Source organism: Manis pentadactyla, chromosome X, assembly GCF_030020395.1.
Source record: "Manis pentadactyla isolate mManPen7 chromosome X, mManPen7.hap1, whole genome shotgun sequence".
Classification (NCBI taxonomy): Eukaryota; Metazoa; Chordata; class Mammalia; order Pholidota; family Manidae; genus Manis; species Manis pentadactyla.
This window is the reverse complement of record NC_080038.1, coordinates 46,273,029-46,288,113: the sequence shown is the minus strand read 5'-3', so window position 1 is coordinate 46,288,113 and position 15,085 is coordinate 46,273,029. Positions and strand designations below refer to the sequence as shown.

General features: G+C 55.0%; 1 protein-coding gene and 1 non-coding gene across 6 annotated transcripts; both read left to right on the top strand.

Annotated features, from left to right (window-relative positions):
• Positions 1-3,122: 3,122 nt before the first annotated feature.
• Positions 3,123-10,566, top strand: LOC118933433 (melanoma-associated antigen D4-like). 5 transcript variants are annotated; one of them, XM_057496125.1, is made up of 13 exons: positions 3,123-3,272; positions 4,224-4,431; positions 4,712-5,545; positions 5,842-6,045; positions 6,144-6,207; positions 6,426-6,505; positions 6,889-6,980; positions 7,596-7,675; positions 7,771-7,813; positions 8,289-8,351; positions 9,313-9,427; positions 9,756-10,186; positions 10,365-10,566. In XM_057496125.1, the coding sequence occupies exons 2-13, from the start codon at positions 4,225-4,227 to the stop codon at positions 10,372-10,374; spliced, it is 2,223 nt and encodes a 740-aa protein (XP_057352108.1). In that variant the 5' UTR covers positions 3,123-3,272; position 4,224; the 3' UTR covers positions 10,375-10,566. The 5 variants fall into 5 exon arrangements, with proteins under 5 accessions (XP_057352108.1, XP_057352112.1, XP_057352110.1 ...); XM_057496127.1 differs by having other exon boundaries at positions 3,176-3,411; XM_057496126.1 differs by having other exon boundaries at positions 3,176-3,411; positions 3,570-4,431.
• Positions 8,948-9,077, top strand: LOC130682057 (small nucleolar RNA SNORA11). Its single transcript, XR_008995379.1, has one exon. It is a non-coding gene; the product is annotated as a small nucleolar RNA SNORA11 (small nucleolar RNA).
• Positions 10,567-15,085: the final 4,519 nt, after the last annotated feature.

Genomic DNA, 15,085 nt, shown 5'->3' with positions numbered 1-15,085 from the left:
TAATTGATATGGATGGATTTAAAACTATTGTATTGTTTTCTCTTTGCTTGTCTGTCTGTTGTCTTTTTTTTTTTTTCATTTTAGGACTTATGCTAAATTAAGTGAGCATGTCGTGATTCCATTTATCTCCCATGTATGCTTATTAGCCATAATTCTTTAGACAGGTACATTAGGGTTTATATTCAGTGCTTCTTTAACTTATTATAGTATACCTTCAAGTAATATTGTACCACTTCACATGTAGATTTAGAATTTTACAATGGTATACTTATATTCCCTCCAATCCTTGTGCTATTGTAGTCCAAGAATTAATTCCACGTAACTTACAACTGCAATGAACTTTTAGGGATTTTTGCTTCACTCTGACAATTAACTTATAAAGAAACTTTTAAAAATAAGGAAATAAATATTTTATATCTATGCTCATCTGTACCATTTCGAGTATTGTTTACTCATTTGTGTAGGTCATATTTCTATTTACTGACATTCTTCGTGTGCTTGAAGGATATCCTTTAACATTCCTTATGGTGCATATCTACGGACAGTAAACTATTTCAATGCTGGTATATATGAGAAAAATTTCTTCATTTTAAAAAGATACTCACTGAGCATAAATTCTGCCTTGACAATTATTATTTCACTAGTTTAAAGGTGCTATGCCACTTTCGTATGACTTAGATTGTTTTTGATGAGACATGCACTGTAACTGTTAACTTTAACAATCATTCAGTCCTCTAAATGATTCTGTTTTTCTGGCTTTATACTTGCTTAGGAGTGAGGAAAAATCCCTGGGGTAGCAAATTGGAAAAATGTCATGTATGGAGATCATGGATTAGGTGTTTGTAATAACTTGGATGCATCTTAAAAGCACAAGGCTCAGTGAAAAAAAAGTTGATTAAAAAAAACTGTAAGTATCATCATGCTTCCAGACACGATGCATTAACAGTAACCTGGTTTACTCTCCCACCTTACAGGGCCCTATAAGAAGCCAAAAAGGCTATAAAGCTTTGCGTGCAGGCACCATGGGACCACACAGGACAGTGATCCCTGAGAGAAGGAGCCCTCAAATTGCCCAATTCCCCCAACTTCTTGCCTGGAGACAGTTTACAGGCTGCAGCACAGAGAGACTAAACACAAACAGGGCCCAATGGACAGCCCGAGTCAAGGAGAAAGAGCTGAGAATGCCAAGAGGCCAATGGGACTAGAATTTGCTGGGGCTAATGTAGGGGAGAGAGCCGCACAAGTTTCCCATCTGGTGCAGTAAATGAGACAGGGGCTGACTTCCATTTTCTGGAATGAGTAGTTGTGTGGATGATGACGCCATTTACTAATATTGTGAAGACAGGAGGTTTAAAAACAAGAGAGACGGGGGGCAGGCGAATTCTGGGGGGGTTGGGTATACCAAGTGATCAGATCTAGACAGACTCGCTATGAGGAGCCCTTGACGCCTCCAACTGGAGATTTCATGTCCGTGAGGGAGTACATGGATTTGGATCTCAAGGGCAAAGTTCAGACTGGGGTGGTAGGTTTTGGTGTTAATAGAATATTAACACATACAGTTATATAGCGTATACATGGTTTGCCGGGGCTTTCACTTCTGGGGTCTCGTCACCTTCCACAGAAACGTGTTCTAAGCGAAGGGCTGAAGAGAAGCAGGCAGCTGACAGGGGAGTTGCTACGCAACACAACAGCTGAGGAAAGCCATCCAGCCAGGTGGGATTGATATTGGCCATTGGAGAGTAAAAGCTGTGGTCCTAGCAATAGCTCCCATTCATATACAGGAGTCCTGGAGAGACTGACATAAAAACGAATGTAAAAATGCAGTACGGTTTTTGTAAAAAGTACAGGTTCCATTTGAGGTGGGAACATAGCAGTTTCTGCCTCCAAAGGTGGTCTCTCTAGTTGTGCTGGAAGCAGAGCAACATGTGTTGGGTAGGACCCCAGTGAAGTGCTCCCTGTGCTTCTTGCTTTTTTTTTTTTTTTTTTTTTTTTATTGAGGAACAGGCTCAGAGATGTCCAGTGACGCTAGTGGGTTCACACAGCTAGTGGCTGACTGGTCCCGCACTCCGTCCCTGGAACGCTGAAGCTGAGCCCAGGCTCTTTTTCCACAAGACCACAGCTGCCCCTGGCCCAGCCCTAGAAGGAACCCGGGCAAACATTTACTCTGCATCAGGCCTTGCCGTGGCTCAGACACACAAGTGCCTGATTGTCCTGGCTGCTCCAGAGGGCACCGGGATGGTCTCAGGGTCAGCGTGTTGTGCCACTCACGGCAAAGAGCCTGACAGTCGGGGCAGGGAGCGGACCCCAAGGAGCAGTTCCCACACCCGAATGGAGCCGCGGGGAGTAGGCAGAGGGTGGGGCTGGGGGGCCTCTACTTGTGTCTGCCCAGGTGCAGAGCATGAGGTTTGGTCTCATAGAACACAAACCTTGCTTGTTGGGGACAGATGTTGACAGGGTAGGGGTGGTGGCGGCGGGTGGATCAGCCACTCAAAGTGAAGAGGGGAGGGCGCCTCAGGCCCCAGGGCAGCTCGAGTGGAACATGGGTTTGGGAGTGAGGAAGACCCAGGCCCACATTTTGCATTTTCGGTTTCCTGGCTGCGTGGCCATGTCTAGTTCATGCAATGTGTCTGTGCCTCAGCTTCCTATCTGTAACATGGGGATGCTGTGAGAGGCAGACAAGCCCCAGCACACATGGGGCTGTGATGGACCAGCTACATGAAGAGTAGCCAGGAAGCAGATGTTCCCAGTGTGGCTGGGGGCCATAGAGAAGGGTGGTGAGGGGGGAACACAAAGGGAACTGGCATCCTCTGGCCTGCCAGACCACGCTGGAGGAGCTCAGGGGCAAGGGGAGAGGGCAGGGATGAGAAGCACTGTGCAAAAGTGGGGGCACCGGGGGTAGACGATTGGGTGGGTTGAAGTGCGCCACAGGGTGTGAGCGCGCGAGCGCCTGCGATCCCCGGCGGGTGAGGGGAGTCTGGCGGGAAGGAGAACCCTCCCCCCCGCACCGCACCGCCCACCCACGCGCGGAATCGCATGCGCTCTGGGGACCCGGTGGAAAGGGCTTTTGTTGGGAAAGCGGGCGGGCAGGCAGGCAAGCGGGCCGGAGTTGGGGGCGGGGAGGGGGTCCGCGCATGCGCAGACTACCCAGCTGCGGGAGGTGGGGGTGCGCAGAGAAAAGGGGCGTGGTGGTCGGAGCTGCTGTGCTGGCAGCAGTAGGCGAGGGCGCGGCTGCGGGGTTCCTGAGGACGGACGCCATTGGAGCCCCAGGGAAGGTAGGTATCCAGCCCCAGATGGGACCGTGAGAGGGCGAGTGGGACCCGCACGCTGCGGCCTCCCCACCCCACCCCCACACCCGGACCTGAACAAAGCCCAAGCACTCAGACGCCGAGCCCCATTAGACCCACGGTCCAGGTAGGAGCCCCGGTCGCGCCACCAGACCCAGCCTCCCGGATCCGAGCCCTCCTGACACCGGAGCCCTCATCCGAATCCCTGTAGCCGACCCGCGTGTTCGGTGGGTGCTGAGCTTCCTTCAAATGGAGGCCCCACCTCCCCACCCCAGCCACTCCTAGGTCACCCCAACCACTCCTAGATCACTCCAACCGAGCTGACCGCTTTGCCCCATTCCTGGCGTCGCAATCCTGGGATTTGAGACTTCCAGCGCTCCAGTTCGAGCGTCACTCAGTGCCAGCCCGCCTCCCCGCTTAGCGCTCTTGTATGAGCCCAGCCTAGATCCGGATCAGCCGAATCCCCACCCGGACCCAGCCAAGGGGTCCCTGGGACACAGTTTCCCAGAGCTTCCCGCGGTCCCCGTTGTTTGAGCCCTCTCATCTCATTTGCTGCCCCTTCATCCTGCTCGCGTGCTCCAGCCCTTAAGATTGAAGCCCTTTGTTTCTCCCTCTCTCCATACATCCTCTTTGGGACTCTTCAGACTCAACACCACCAGTCCACTCCATATTCAAATCTAGCCGCTGGGGTGGGGAGCCTGTCCACCTTAACCCCCCCTTTCAGTGTGGGGCCCTCAGCTCCTCCATCCCTCCCCTAGGGCTCTGCCTCTCACAGAGTCTACCTGCGCCACCCCACCCCCTGCACCCTACTCCACACTGCCTGGTAACCTGGTGATTGCTACCCCCACCTCCTGAGAGATGCCGCCCCTTGTTCCGGAGGAGGCCTCAGCCTCGCCCTCAGGCTGGGCTCTCTTCTCCTTGGGACCCCCATTCCCCCAGCATGGCTGAGGGAAGCTACCGCATGGAACCCGAAAGCTACAACGTTGAAGACATGGAGGAGGGTAGCGATGAAGTCGGGGAAGAAGAGATGGAAGGAAACGACTATGAGGAATTTGGTGCCTTTGGAGGCTACGGCACCCTCACCAGCTTCGACGTCCGTATCCTCAGAGCCTTTGGGAGCCTGGGTCCAGGCCTTCGCATCCTATCGGTGAGGCCCCTTGTCGGCCACCTGCTGACCCTGGCTCTCCCCCCCACCCCCGCCCTCTGAATCAGCCAGGGGAGGAGCAGAGGGGGAGATGAAGGGGAAGGGCTTGGGCAGGAAGGGACTGCCCAGCTCCCCCCAGGCACCCCTGAGCTGCTGGGAGAAAGAGGGCTGGGGCCGGGACTGGGCCTCGTGGGTAGCCAGGAGGAGGCTGGCCAGCACGGGGAGAGCAGGATGCTAGTGTAGAGTGGCCTGCCTTCCCCTAGCCTTCTCTCTGCCCTTGCAGAATGAGCCCTGGGAACTGGAAAACCCTATGCTGGCCAGGACTCTGATGGAGGCATTTCAGCTGGATCCAGAAGCACTTGGCAATGAGGCGGCCACCCGGGCTGCCAACGTAGCCCGTGCCACTGCCTCCAACCGTACCGCTCGAGCTGCTGCCGCCGCTGCCCGTGCCACCTACAGTCAGGTGGTCGCCAACCACCCTGTGGCCGAAGAACAGGCTCCAGGAGAAAGTGCCCAGCCCATGACATCCACGGCGGAGACTCAGGCAGCCACCCCTGAGGCAACCCTTGCTTCTCCACGCATCTCCCAGATGCTAGTCAAGAGAGAGATGGCCGCCCCCGGGCCCACAGCCACCTCCACCCCGCCCCAGACAGCCTTGCAGGCCCAGGAGGCTGCTAGTGAGGGCCCGAGTACTGCCTGTGTTTTCTCTCCGGCTCCACGTGCCAGTGAGAGGGATGCCCTGCGGCCCAAGACAGCCTTCCTGGGTCAGAACGATATCTTTTATTTCACCCAGCCAGCGGGTGTCAGTGGCATGGCCTTCCCACGCCCCAAGAGACCCGCCACAGCCCAAGAGGCTGCCACAGAGGGCCCCAGTGCTGCCTCCTCGGGGGGGACCCAGGCAGCATCTGCCACGGAGGGGGCTGCCACCCGGCCCAAGACGATCAAGTCTGGGAAGGCTCTCGCCAAGACTCGGTGGGTAGAGCCCCAGAACGTTGTGACAGCCGCTGCTGCCAAGGCCAAGGTGGCTACGAGCATCCCTGAGCCTGAAGGTGCAGCTGCCCCTGCTCAGCGCAGCACTGAGCCCTGGGCCAGGATGGGAGGCAAGAGGACCAAGAAGGTGAGACCTCCCCTCTGTCTCCAGCCCCCCTTGCTCCCCTCCTTTCTCTGCCCTCCCCTCTCCTCAGGGTACTCCAACACAAGTTTGCTAGCATGCTTTTACTGCACAAGGTCCCTATGCTCAGGCCTGGAGAGCGAAGAGGTTGGTTCAGTGCCTGACACCTAGTAAGCACTCAGCACATGTCATCCACTATCTGTACTACTATTGTTTCCAATACCTGCTCTGGGTAAGATGTGTGTGGGCGCTTTGGCATGGTGAGCCTGGTAGACCCGGGTCTCCTCTCTCTAATGCTTCAGTCCAAGCACCTGGATGACGAATATGAGAGCAGCGAGGAGGAGAGAGAGCCTCCTGTGGTCCCACCGCCCTGGAGAGCATCACAGCCCCCACTGGCAGTGCGGGCTCAGATGGCCCCTCGGCCCCCGATGGCCCTGAAGTCCCAGGTGCCCTCAAGGCATGTACTGTGCTTGCCGCCGCGCAACGTGGCCCTTCTACAAGAGAGGGTAAGTCTACCCTTGCTCCACCTCCCTCCTTGTTTTCAGGCCAGTTCATCGAGGTACCCATCCATGCCTTGTTCTCCCCATGTGCTCCTCCTCTCCAGGCAAATAAGTTGGTGAAATATCTGATGATTAAGGACTACAAGAAGATCCCCATCAAGCGCTCAGGTGGGCAACCTTTGCCCCCTCCCTGAGCTCTGCCCTTCCCCCACAGCCCTACCCTGGGCACCTCCCATCACCAACCCCACCCACCAGGCCTGGGCTCATCGCTCCATTTGCATAGGACTGGGTCCTGACTGTGCTCCCCTCAGCAGGGCCGCCCCAGGGGCTGCACCTCTGTGGCCCCTGCTCAGCCCAGGGGCTCTCCCCCATCTCCCTTCCTGCAGACATGCTGAAGGACGTGATCCGGGAATATGATGAACATTTCCCTGAGATCATCGAGCGAGCAACATACACTCTGGAAAAGGTGGGCGTGGGGATGGGGGAAGGCAGCCCTGTGGGACGAGCGGCGGAGAAGCCTTGCACCCTGCAGCCCCTCCAGGCCCGATTTCGGTACTGCCTGCTCTGGAATCCTTCCTTAGCCTGTCCTCCCGGGACCACGCACTGCATACTTCATGCCCTCATGCTGCCTGAGTATCTGTGGTCTGTCTGGTGAAGTGGGTCCCTGGGGCCTCGGCCAGGGCCACAGCTCCCAACGGGACAAGTCCTTCGCTTCCTCTCTCCTCCAGTCCTCCCCCAGGACTTTGGGTTCCCCGCTGAGGAAAAGTTCCCCCAGGGAATTGCGTGACTGCCTGCAGGACGCCCAGCAAGGATTTTGGATCTCACGGTTCCGTTTTCTCCCCCATGTAGAAGTTTGGGATCCACCTGAAGGAAATTGACAAGGAACAGCACCTGTACATTCTTGTCTGCACGCGGGATTCTTCAGCTCGCCTCCTGGGAAAGTGAGAAAGGGCCGGCGGGTTGTGGCCTTCCTGAAGAGAAACAGGAAAACAGGCCTTTAGTGCCTATCTCAGAACTTCCCACAGTTAGTGCGGTGCCCAGTGATTACTGGATGAAAAGGGTAGTAGCAGGGGGAAGGGGGGTTGGGGGGAGGCCTTGCTGCTGTCAGGGGTTCACCCCTGCCCTGTCGGCCAACCCCCAACCTTCTTAAGAAAGCAGGCTTCTTGTTACTTGTCTCTTCCTCCTAAGGGCCTGGCCCTGGCTTGGCAGAGTGGTCCTGAGGCAAGCTTCACACCAAGTGTAACTTCCGAGGTGCGAAGGGCAGGGCAGGGCAGGTCTCTGTGTGCCTCTGGACGCACGTTGCCAAACATTTGCACCCTGCCTGACCCCGTCCTGGGCAGAACCCTGGGAGGGGGCGTTAGCATCCACATTTGATGGATGAAGTGATTCAGGCTCAAGATGGAGGAATGACTTGTCCGGATCAGGTAGCAAGCCGTGTGCAGAGTGGGAAGAGCTTCCCCGTGGCCAAGCAATCTGGGAGAGGCTGGTTGGGTGAGCCGGCTGCAGTCCCTTGGGCAAATGGCTGCTGAACAGCATCTCTCTTTCTACACCTCTAGGACCAAGGACACTCCCAGGCTGAGTCTCCTCTTGGTGATTCTGGGAGTCATCTTTATGAATGGCAACCGTGCTAGCGAGGGTGAGTGGCTGGACCCGCAGCTAGGGGGAGGGGTGGGGGGCGCCCACAGTGTCACCTTGGTGTGCTAAAATTTTATGCCTCATCTCCCCTCCCAGCTGTCCTCTGGGAGGCCCTACGCAAGATGGGACTGCGCCCTGGGTATGATTGGGCTCTCTCTGCTCCCGCCCCTCAGTGTGATCCTTGGGCACAAGAGGCCCCAGGATTGCAATAACCTGGGGTCTGGTGTAGGGGAGCGGGCATCCTGGACTAGGTAGAGTGCAAAGGGTCTCACCGGGGTTCATGGGGAAATGGTCCTGAACTCTGGACTAGGTAGAGTGCAAAGGGTCTCACCGGGGTGCATGGGGAAATGGTCCTGAACTCTCAGCCCCTCTGCTCCATGTCCCCTCTCTGTCCCCAGATGAGGGATCTAAGAGGAAGCATCAGAGTTAGGAGCTCCAGGAAACCCTTACCTGGGGCTATGTCTGACAAGTGGCCTTCTGGCCTCTGCTGCATGTCCAGGCCTCCATCAGGCTGTCCCACAGACTGGGGAGTGTCCCATCTTGCTAGGGAGTGCCCCTGCCCTCATCTGGGCACTGCCACGTCTCTAGTCATGGATTCCTTTCCTTGCTCGCAGGGTGAGGCACCCATTCCTTGGCGATCTGAGGAAGCTCATTACAGAAGACTTTGTGAAGCAGAAGTAAGTACTGACCCAGTTAACTTTGGCTCACAGTCGTGTGTTCCTTGTGTGCTGGTCTGCTGAGGAAGCCGTTCCCGTCCTGTACCTTAGCAGATGGGGGATGGGTGTCTCTGGTGTGAGTGGGGGTGGGGGTTATGTGACTGTTGGGGAGAGTAGAATTCCTGGGCAGGCTTGGGGGAGAGGAGCACAAGGTGACTGAGAACACGGTGTCAGGTGGGTTACGACCACCATCTCACTCGGCACCTGTCCATAGGCTGTATGAGAATTTCCCCTGCTTTACATCTCAGAAACCTGGGCTCAGCGAGTGGAAGTCTGAGCATGGCCCCCCAGAGGCCCATTCGGGCCAGGGGCCTAGCCCTCCTGACTTTCTGGCCAGGGCCCACCCTATGTGCTTGGACCTTGGGGAATATGGTGTGCACTCACATGGGTGCACTAGCACACACTCATGCCCCCCCCACCACACACACACAATCGGGGGCGTGCACATAGTACACTGCTCTTGGTTGGCTGTTTCTCCCCTTTATAGTGGTTTTCTATGGTAGACTGTCCCAGGTCTCAGCCAGGCCACTGGCAAAACCCTGCAGGGGTGGGGCTGGGGGGTGTGCTCAGAGCAGGGGGCCTGAAGAAATGGCTCCTCTGTTTACAACACACCCAACAGGAACCTGGGTTTTTTGTGACAAGGGGCACAAACCTTGTGGCCTTCCTATGAACAAATACCCTACAGGCGGTGTCCCCTGCACCTCCATGTGGCTTCTGGACAGGACCAAGGGCCTAAGGCTTTGAAGGCCTCCATGTAGGAGGCAGAGCCCCTTGGGAGTGAGTGAGCGTGGGAGTGGGCACCGGCTGCAGGGCCAGGGCCAAGCTGCAGCTTCGGGGCTGGGAAGGTGCCACCTTGGAGCCGTTAGCACAACAACAGGTCAGCCTGGCTGGAAGCAGAAGCTTGCTATCCTCTTGCACTGAGGTACCTGGAATACAAGAAGGTCCCCAATAGCAGCCCACCTGAGTATGAATTCGTCTGGGGCCTGCGAGCCCGCCACGAGACCAGCAAGATGAGGGTGCTGAGATTCATCGCCCAGGTAATGGAGAGCCTCTGCTTGGGGCCAGGCACTGGGGTTGGCACTTCCCAACCTTCCTTGTTTCTTGGTCATGACCTCCTCCTGCCGTTTGTCCCATGAGGATCCTGAGGCTCAGAAAGCTTCCTAGGTAACCCACACGAGTTCACCGATGTAGTCGGGGTGAGGGATAGGGAGAAATCCATGTCTGGGTCAGATAATAGGAGCCTGATTCCCGTGCTCTTTGCTGTTATTGTGATCAGGCAAAGCGTGCGGGAGGGCATGTGGCAGGAAGCTGGCGCCAGGGTGAATGTGGGGTAGCTGTTGGGATGGGTGCTGTTTTCCATCGCAGTATCAGAACCGGGACCCCCGGGATTGGAAGACTCATTTCTTGGAGGCTGTGGATGATGCTTTCAAGATGATGGATGTGGATATGGCTGAGGAACAAGTCAGGGCCCAGATGAGGGCGCAGATGAACATCGGGGACGAAGCTCTGATTGGACGGTGGAGCTGGGACGACATCCAGGTGGAACTGCTGACCTGGGACGAGGATGGAGATTTTGGCGACGCCTGGGCCAGGATCCCCTTTGCTTTCTGGGCCAGATACCATCAGTACATTCTGAACAGCAACCGTGCCAATAGGGGAACCACCTGGAGAGCTGGCCTCAGCAGCGGCACCAATGGTGGGGCCAGCACCAGCACCCTAGATGGCCCCAGCACCAGCTCCACCATCCGCACCAGAAACGCCGCCAGGACGAGCGCCAACTTCTTCTCTTGGATCCAGTGAGGTTTTCACAGATGTGACTCTGAGGGAAGGGCTGGGGAGGGGCTGTGAGCCGTCAAGGGAAGGCCGGGGCTGGGGTGGGAGCATGAGATTGGAAAGACGCGGTTCTGTTCTTCATGTCCCGCACTGCGTCACCTGTATTTATTTTCTGGTTGCCTCTGTGTCTTGTGATTACAGACAGCGCTGATGAACTGCAGCAGTCACAGCCAGAGTGCCTCCTCAGAGTCCTTCTTGACGTAGCACTCGAGGCAGCTCCTACCTGCCCATCGGAGATGGCATGCAAGACGAAGCTCTCTCTCTGCCCTCCCTGCTTTCATTGTGTTCTTCTGTCGTGCTCACGTTTTGGGTTATCAGTGTTAACATTAAAGTTGCAAAATTAGTTGGGACGTTTCCTCCTTCACGTGCACACGTGCTAGTCTGAGTGGCAGGTGGTCGGGCACTCTGGGACAAGGGGGCCCACCTCTGCCTCAAGGGCAGGCAGGTGTGCCTGGTGGTCTGGGGGATGTGGAGGTGCCAGCTGAGCGGAGACCATGAGTTTCCAAAGGAGTCCGTGTACTTAGGTGACTTCCTACACGATGCAGCCCCAGTTAGACACCAGTGGGGGGTGGCGGGAGACAGGATGGGGTGGAGGGCTGTGGGTTGGTGCCAACCATGCCCCCCCCCCCAGCAAGGGACAGGGTCCACCAGGACCCAGTTCCTCCACCCCATCTTGAAGGCACCATTCTGAAACCCTTCCCTCATGAGCCACGCACAACTTGTGGCCCTCATCTCTGAGCCAGAGTCCTGAGGACAGTGAGGTAGGCCGCACAGAGACATGCTCACCCCTCCAGCTGGTAGAAGGAGGAGCTGTTCTTGCCAAGAGACTACATTTAATGAAAGCAAGGTAGCATGCAGACCTCCACAACCCATTGCCTGTGACCAGGCCCCAAGGACTATTGGGAGGCTCCAGGGCTGGTGACTCCTGCAAGGATGGAGCTAGGCCCACACTTCCTCACATGGACGACAGAGAGCGAGAGACACTTGGCACCCATGGGAAGGGCACGGTAGCAGGCAAGGGCAGTGTCTAGAGCTTTCTCGGGTCCCCTGGAGATGCCCACAGCTTGGGAGGACAAGGTCCCAGGTTACGAGGACGGGGAGAGTAGTGTAAGAGCCCTTGCACTCCCTGGCCACTTTTCCCCAAAAAGGGGTCCCCCTTTCTCAGCCACACCTCGATCCTGACCCAGACCCAGCTATATTCCTTGCTAGGCCTACTGGAAAATGAAAACGTGGGTATCTTGCTCAAAAATTAAGAATGCCAAGAGAGCGACAGCAGAGTCTTGAACAGCTGGGGAGGCCTCTAAGTGCAGGGTCCTGTGGGACTGCATACACTGCGCCCCCAAGAAGCTGACTCTGTACAGACCCTTCCCCTAATGACAGGCTTCAGGTGGCCTTCCACCTGTTGGCCAGGGCTGTGATTCCTGTCTCCCTTGCTGCTGGGTCTGTGCTCAGCCACGTGGACACTGTGATTCTGACAAAAATTAAGTGCCCTTCCCTTTACGTTTCCAGGTGCATGGTCTGGGGTGCGGGAAGGATGAAGGATATATGATGTTTCTGGTGCTCTCGCCCTGGGCTCCTCCTGGGACCCTCTTGTGCACACAGTAGGCACAGGCCTTTTCATGGATGAGGGTGGGGGCTCTCACCACAAGCCACGGGTGTGAGCTTGAGCACTGTGTGCAGAGGGCACCTAAGCTATGGCAGCTTATCTGGAAAGGGGGAGAAAGCAGCCCTCAGAAAAGGCGGTGCCAAAGAGGGTGCCACTTGCCCAGTCCTCCCGGCGTGCAGCACTCTCCCCATTCCACCCAGTGGCCTTCCCCCGGTCAGCCTCATCAGGGGCCCACTCCCCCCGCCACTCTGCAGGGGGAAGTGCTGAGAGCAGGGTGGGCTGGGAGGAAGAGAGCAGGGAGTCTCAGGAGCAGGGAGGAAGGAGGGAGGGCTCGGGCAATGCACACACACTGGGTTCTCCAGGAGGTCAAGCTGGTCAACTGCGAGGCAGCCACATCCTCACTCACAGGGCAAACGTGACTGCAAGGTAGGTCTCCAGCTGGGCCTCAAACCCAAGACCCTCTAGGGCCAAATGTGTGCTATGCTCACTGAGGTCGGCTGCCACTGCCTTCAAGGGGCTGACAGTGTCATGGTGGTGAAACATCAACCTCTCACTGCTCTCTGATGATCCCCCCTCTCTCGCCCACCCAGGCTGCCCTTGCAGCCCTCCGTCTCCCTTCTTTAAGCCAGAAGGCTAGCACTCATGGCTTCCCTGCTCCTGTGGTTCATCCTAGGCTTTTAAGGCCTGCCACTGCCCTCCCAGCCTCCTGAGACATCAGGTTGGCGATTTCCTAGGCATCCATCCATACTCCTCCTCCTCCTCCTCCCCATCGTCCTTGTCATCCTCCTCAGGCCCCGGGCCTGGTGTGTTTGGCGCACTATCTCACTCCATCTCACTCTCCGGGGCTTACTGTTTCCATGGCACTCAGGACGAAACAGGCTCAGAGAAGGAAAACGACTTGCCTGAGGTCTCTGACCCAGCTCTGCCACCACCTCCACAAGGGACCTTGGCCCAGTCTTATCCCTCTCTGGCCCTCCATGTTCCCACCTCTCACAGCAGAGGCTTGGACTAGATGCACTCTGAGGGCGCCCCGGCTCTGAGGTCCTGTGGGTCTGCTTTCTTAGTTCCATCAGCTCTCTGGGGCTCAGTGCCCTCACCTGAGTAAGAGGGGTAGGAGCAGGTGTGCAACCCTGCCCGGCCCAGATGCCAGGGCAGCTGCTCACAGCTGCCGTGGCCTGAGCATGAAAGCTGGCAGGAAGTGGGTAAAGCAGCCTGCAAACAGGAGGCGCACGTGCCCCCCTCAACTCCACACATGTCTGAGGTGGGGGAACGGGGCTCTGGAATGTACCTGAGATTGACGCCTCTCCCTGCTCCTCTGAGCCCCTTGACCTTGGGCAAGTCACTTCACCTCAGAAACTCCATTTCCTCATCTGCACAGTCAGGGTTACAGTGCCCACCTCACAGCCTCAATGACAGCACCGAGCAGTAGAGATTGGATGGTATCGGGAATGTAGCAGCACCAGGACCCCTGCTCCAACCCCCCCTCATGTTTTTCCAGTGAGGAGAGTGAGGACCAGGCAGAAGAAGGGACTCATCCAAAGTCACGCTCTCAAGTTCCCTGGGTTCCAGTTCTGTATGGTTCCATACTACAAGTGCCCTTTATTTGGGAACCAGCATCATAAAAATGATGCAAATCTGCAGGACCACTGCACACTTCAAATATGACCCTGCACTGTCCCCACACACCCTGACGGTATCCCAGACATGCTCACACTTCAGCATGTATGTCAGAAATGGACTCTCACACCTGAGGTGACACAGCAGTCCCTGCCAAGCCACCTGCCTTAGTTTGCGATTCCACCTTTGAATGGGAGAATATGTTTGCAAGTGATATATCCAATAAAGGGCTAATATCCAAACCACATAAAGAACTCATACAACTCAACACCATAAAATCAAACAAATAATCTGAGTAAGAAATGGGCAGAGAACTTAAATACGCAGTTTTTTTTCCCCAAGAAGCCATACAGATGGCCAACATACACCTGAAAAAGATTCCCAGCATCACTAATCATTAAGGGAAATGCAAATCAAAGCCACACTGAGACGTCACCTCATACTGGTCACAGTGGCTAATAGCAACAAGACAAGAAATAACAAGTGTTGGTGAGGATGTGGAGAAGAGGATACCCTGGTACACTGTTGGTGCAAATGTAAATTGGTGCAGCCACTATGGAAAGCAGAACAGAGGTTTCTCAAAAAACCAAGAATAGAAATGCCATATGGCTCAGTAATTCCACTTCTGGGAACTTACCCAAAGAAGAAAATCACTAATTCAAAAAGATAAATGCAACCCTGTGTTTATTGCAGCATCATTTACAATAGCCAAGATACCGAAGTGACCTAAGTGCCCATCGATAGATGAATGGATAAAGCAGAAGTGGTACATAAATAAAGTGGAATATTACTCAGCCATTAAAATAGAAGGAAATCTTGCCATTTGTGGACAACATGGATGGACCCAGAGGGTATTATGCTAAGTGAAATAAGCCAGGTGGAGAAAGACAAATACCATGTGATTTTACTTATATGTGGACTCTCAGAAACAAAACAAATGAATCTCAAACAAAACTGAAATAGACTCACAAACGCAGAGAATAGATTGCTGGTTGCCGGCAATTACATTCACTATGGAGAGCATTTAGTAATGTATGTAGATAGTTGTCGAATCACTATTTGTACACCTGAAACCATTATAATATTGTATACCAACTACATTTCAATTAAAAGAAACAAAGTCATGTGGCTTGAAACCCTCATTTCCTTCTGGTCCGTGCTTTGAAGGAAAACAAAACAGGGAAAGGACACATTGTATATTGCAGAGGCTGCTCAAGGGAAGCTTTTCTATATTTGAACAGATAGCTGAAGCAACTCAGGGTTGAAGCCATGTGAATATCTGCTAGCGAACGAAAGAGCATTTCAGGCTGGAAAGAGATAAGAAAGGAAAACAACATAAAGGATATTAGAGAGGGTTAAATAAATTAGAGTCTGGGAGGAGGAGCCAAGATGGCGGCGTGAGTAGAGCAGCGGAAATCTCCTCCCAAAACCACATATATCTATGAAAATATAACAAGACAGCTCTTCCTAGAATAGAGACCAGAGGACACAGGACAACATCCAGACCACATCCACACCTGCGAGAACCCAGTGCCTCGTAAAGGGGGTAAGATACAAGCTCCTGCCTGGCGGGGACCCGAGCGCCCCTCCACCCAGCTCCCGGTGGAAGAAGAATAGGCAGAGTGGGAGGGAGACGGAG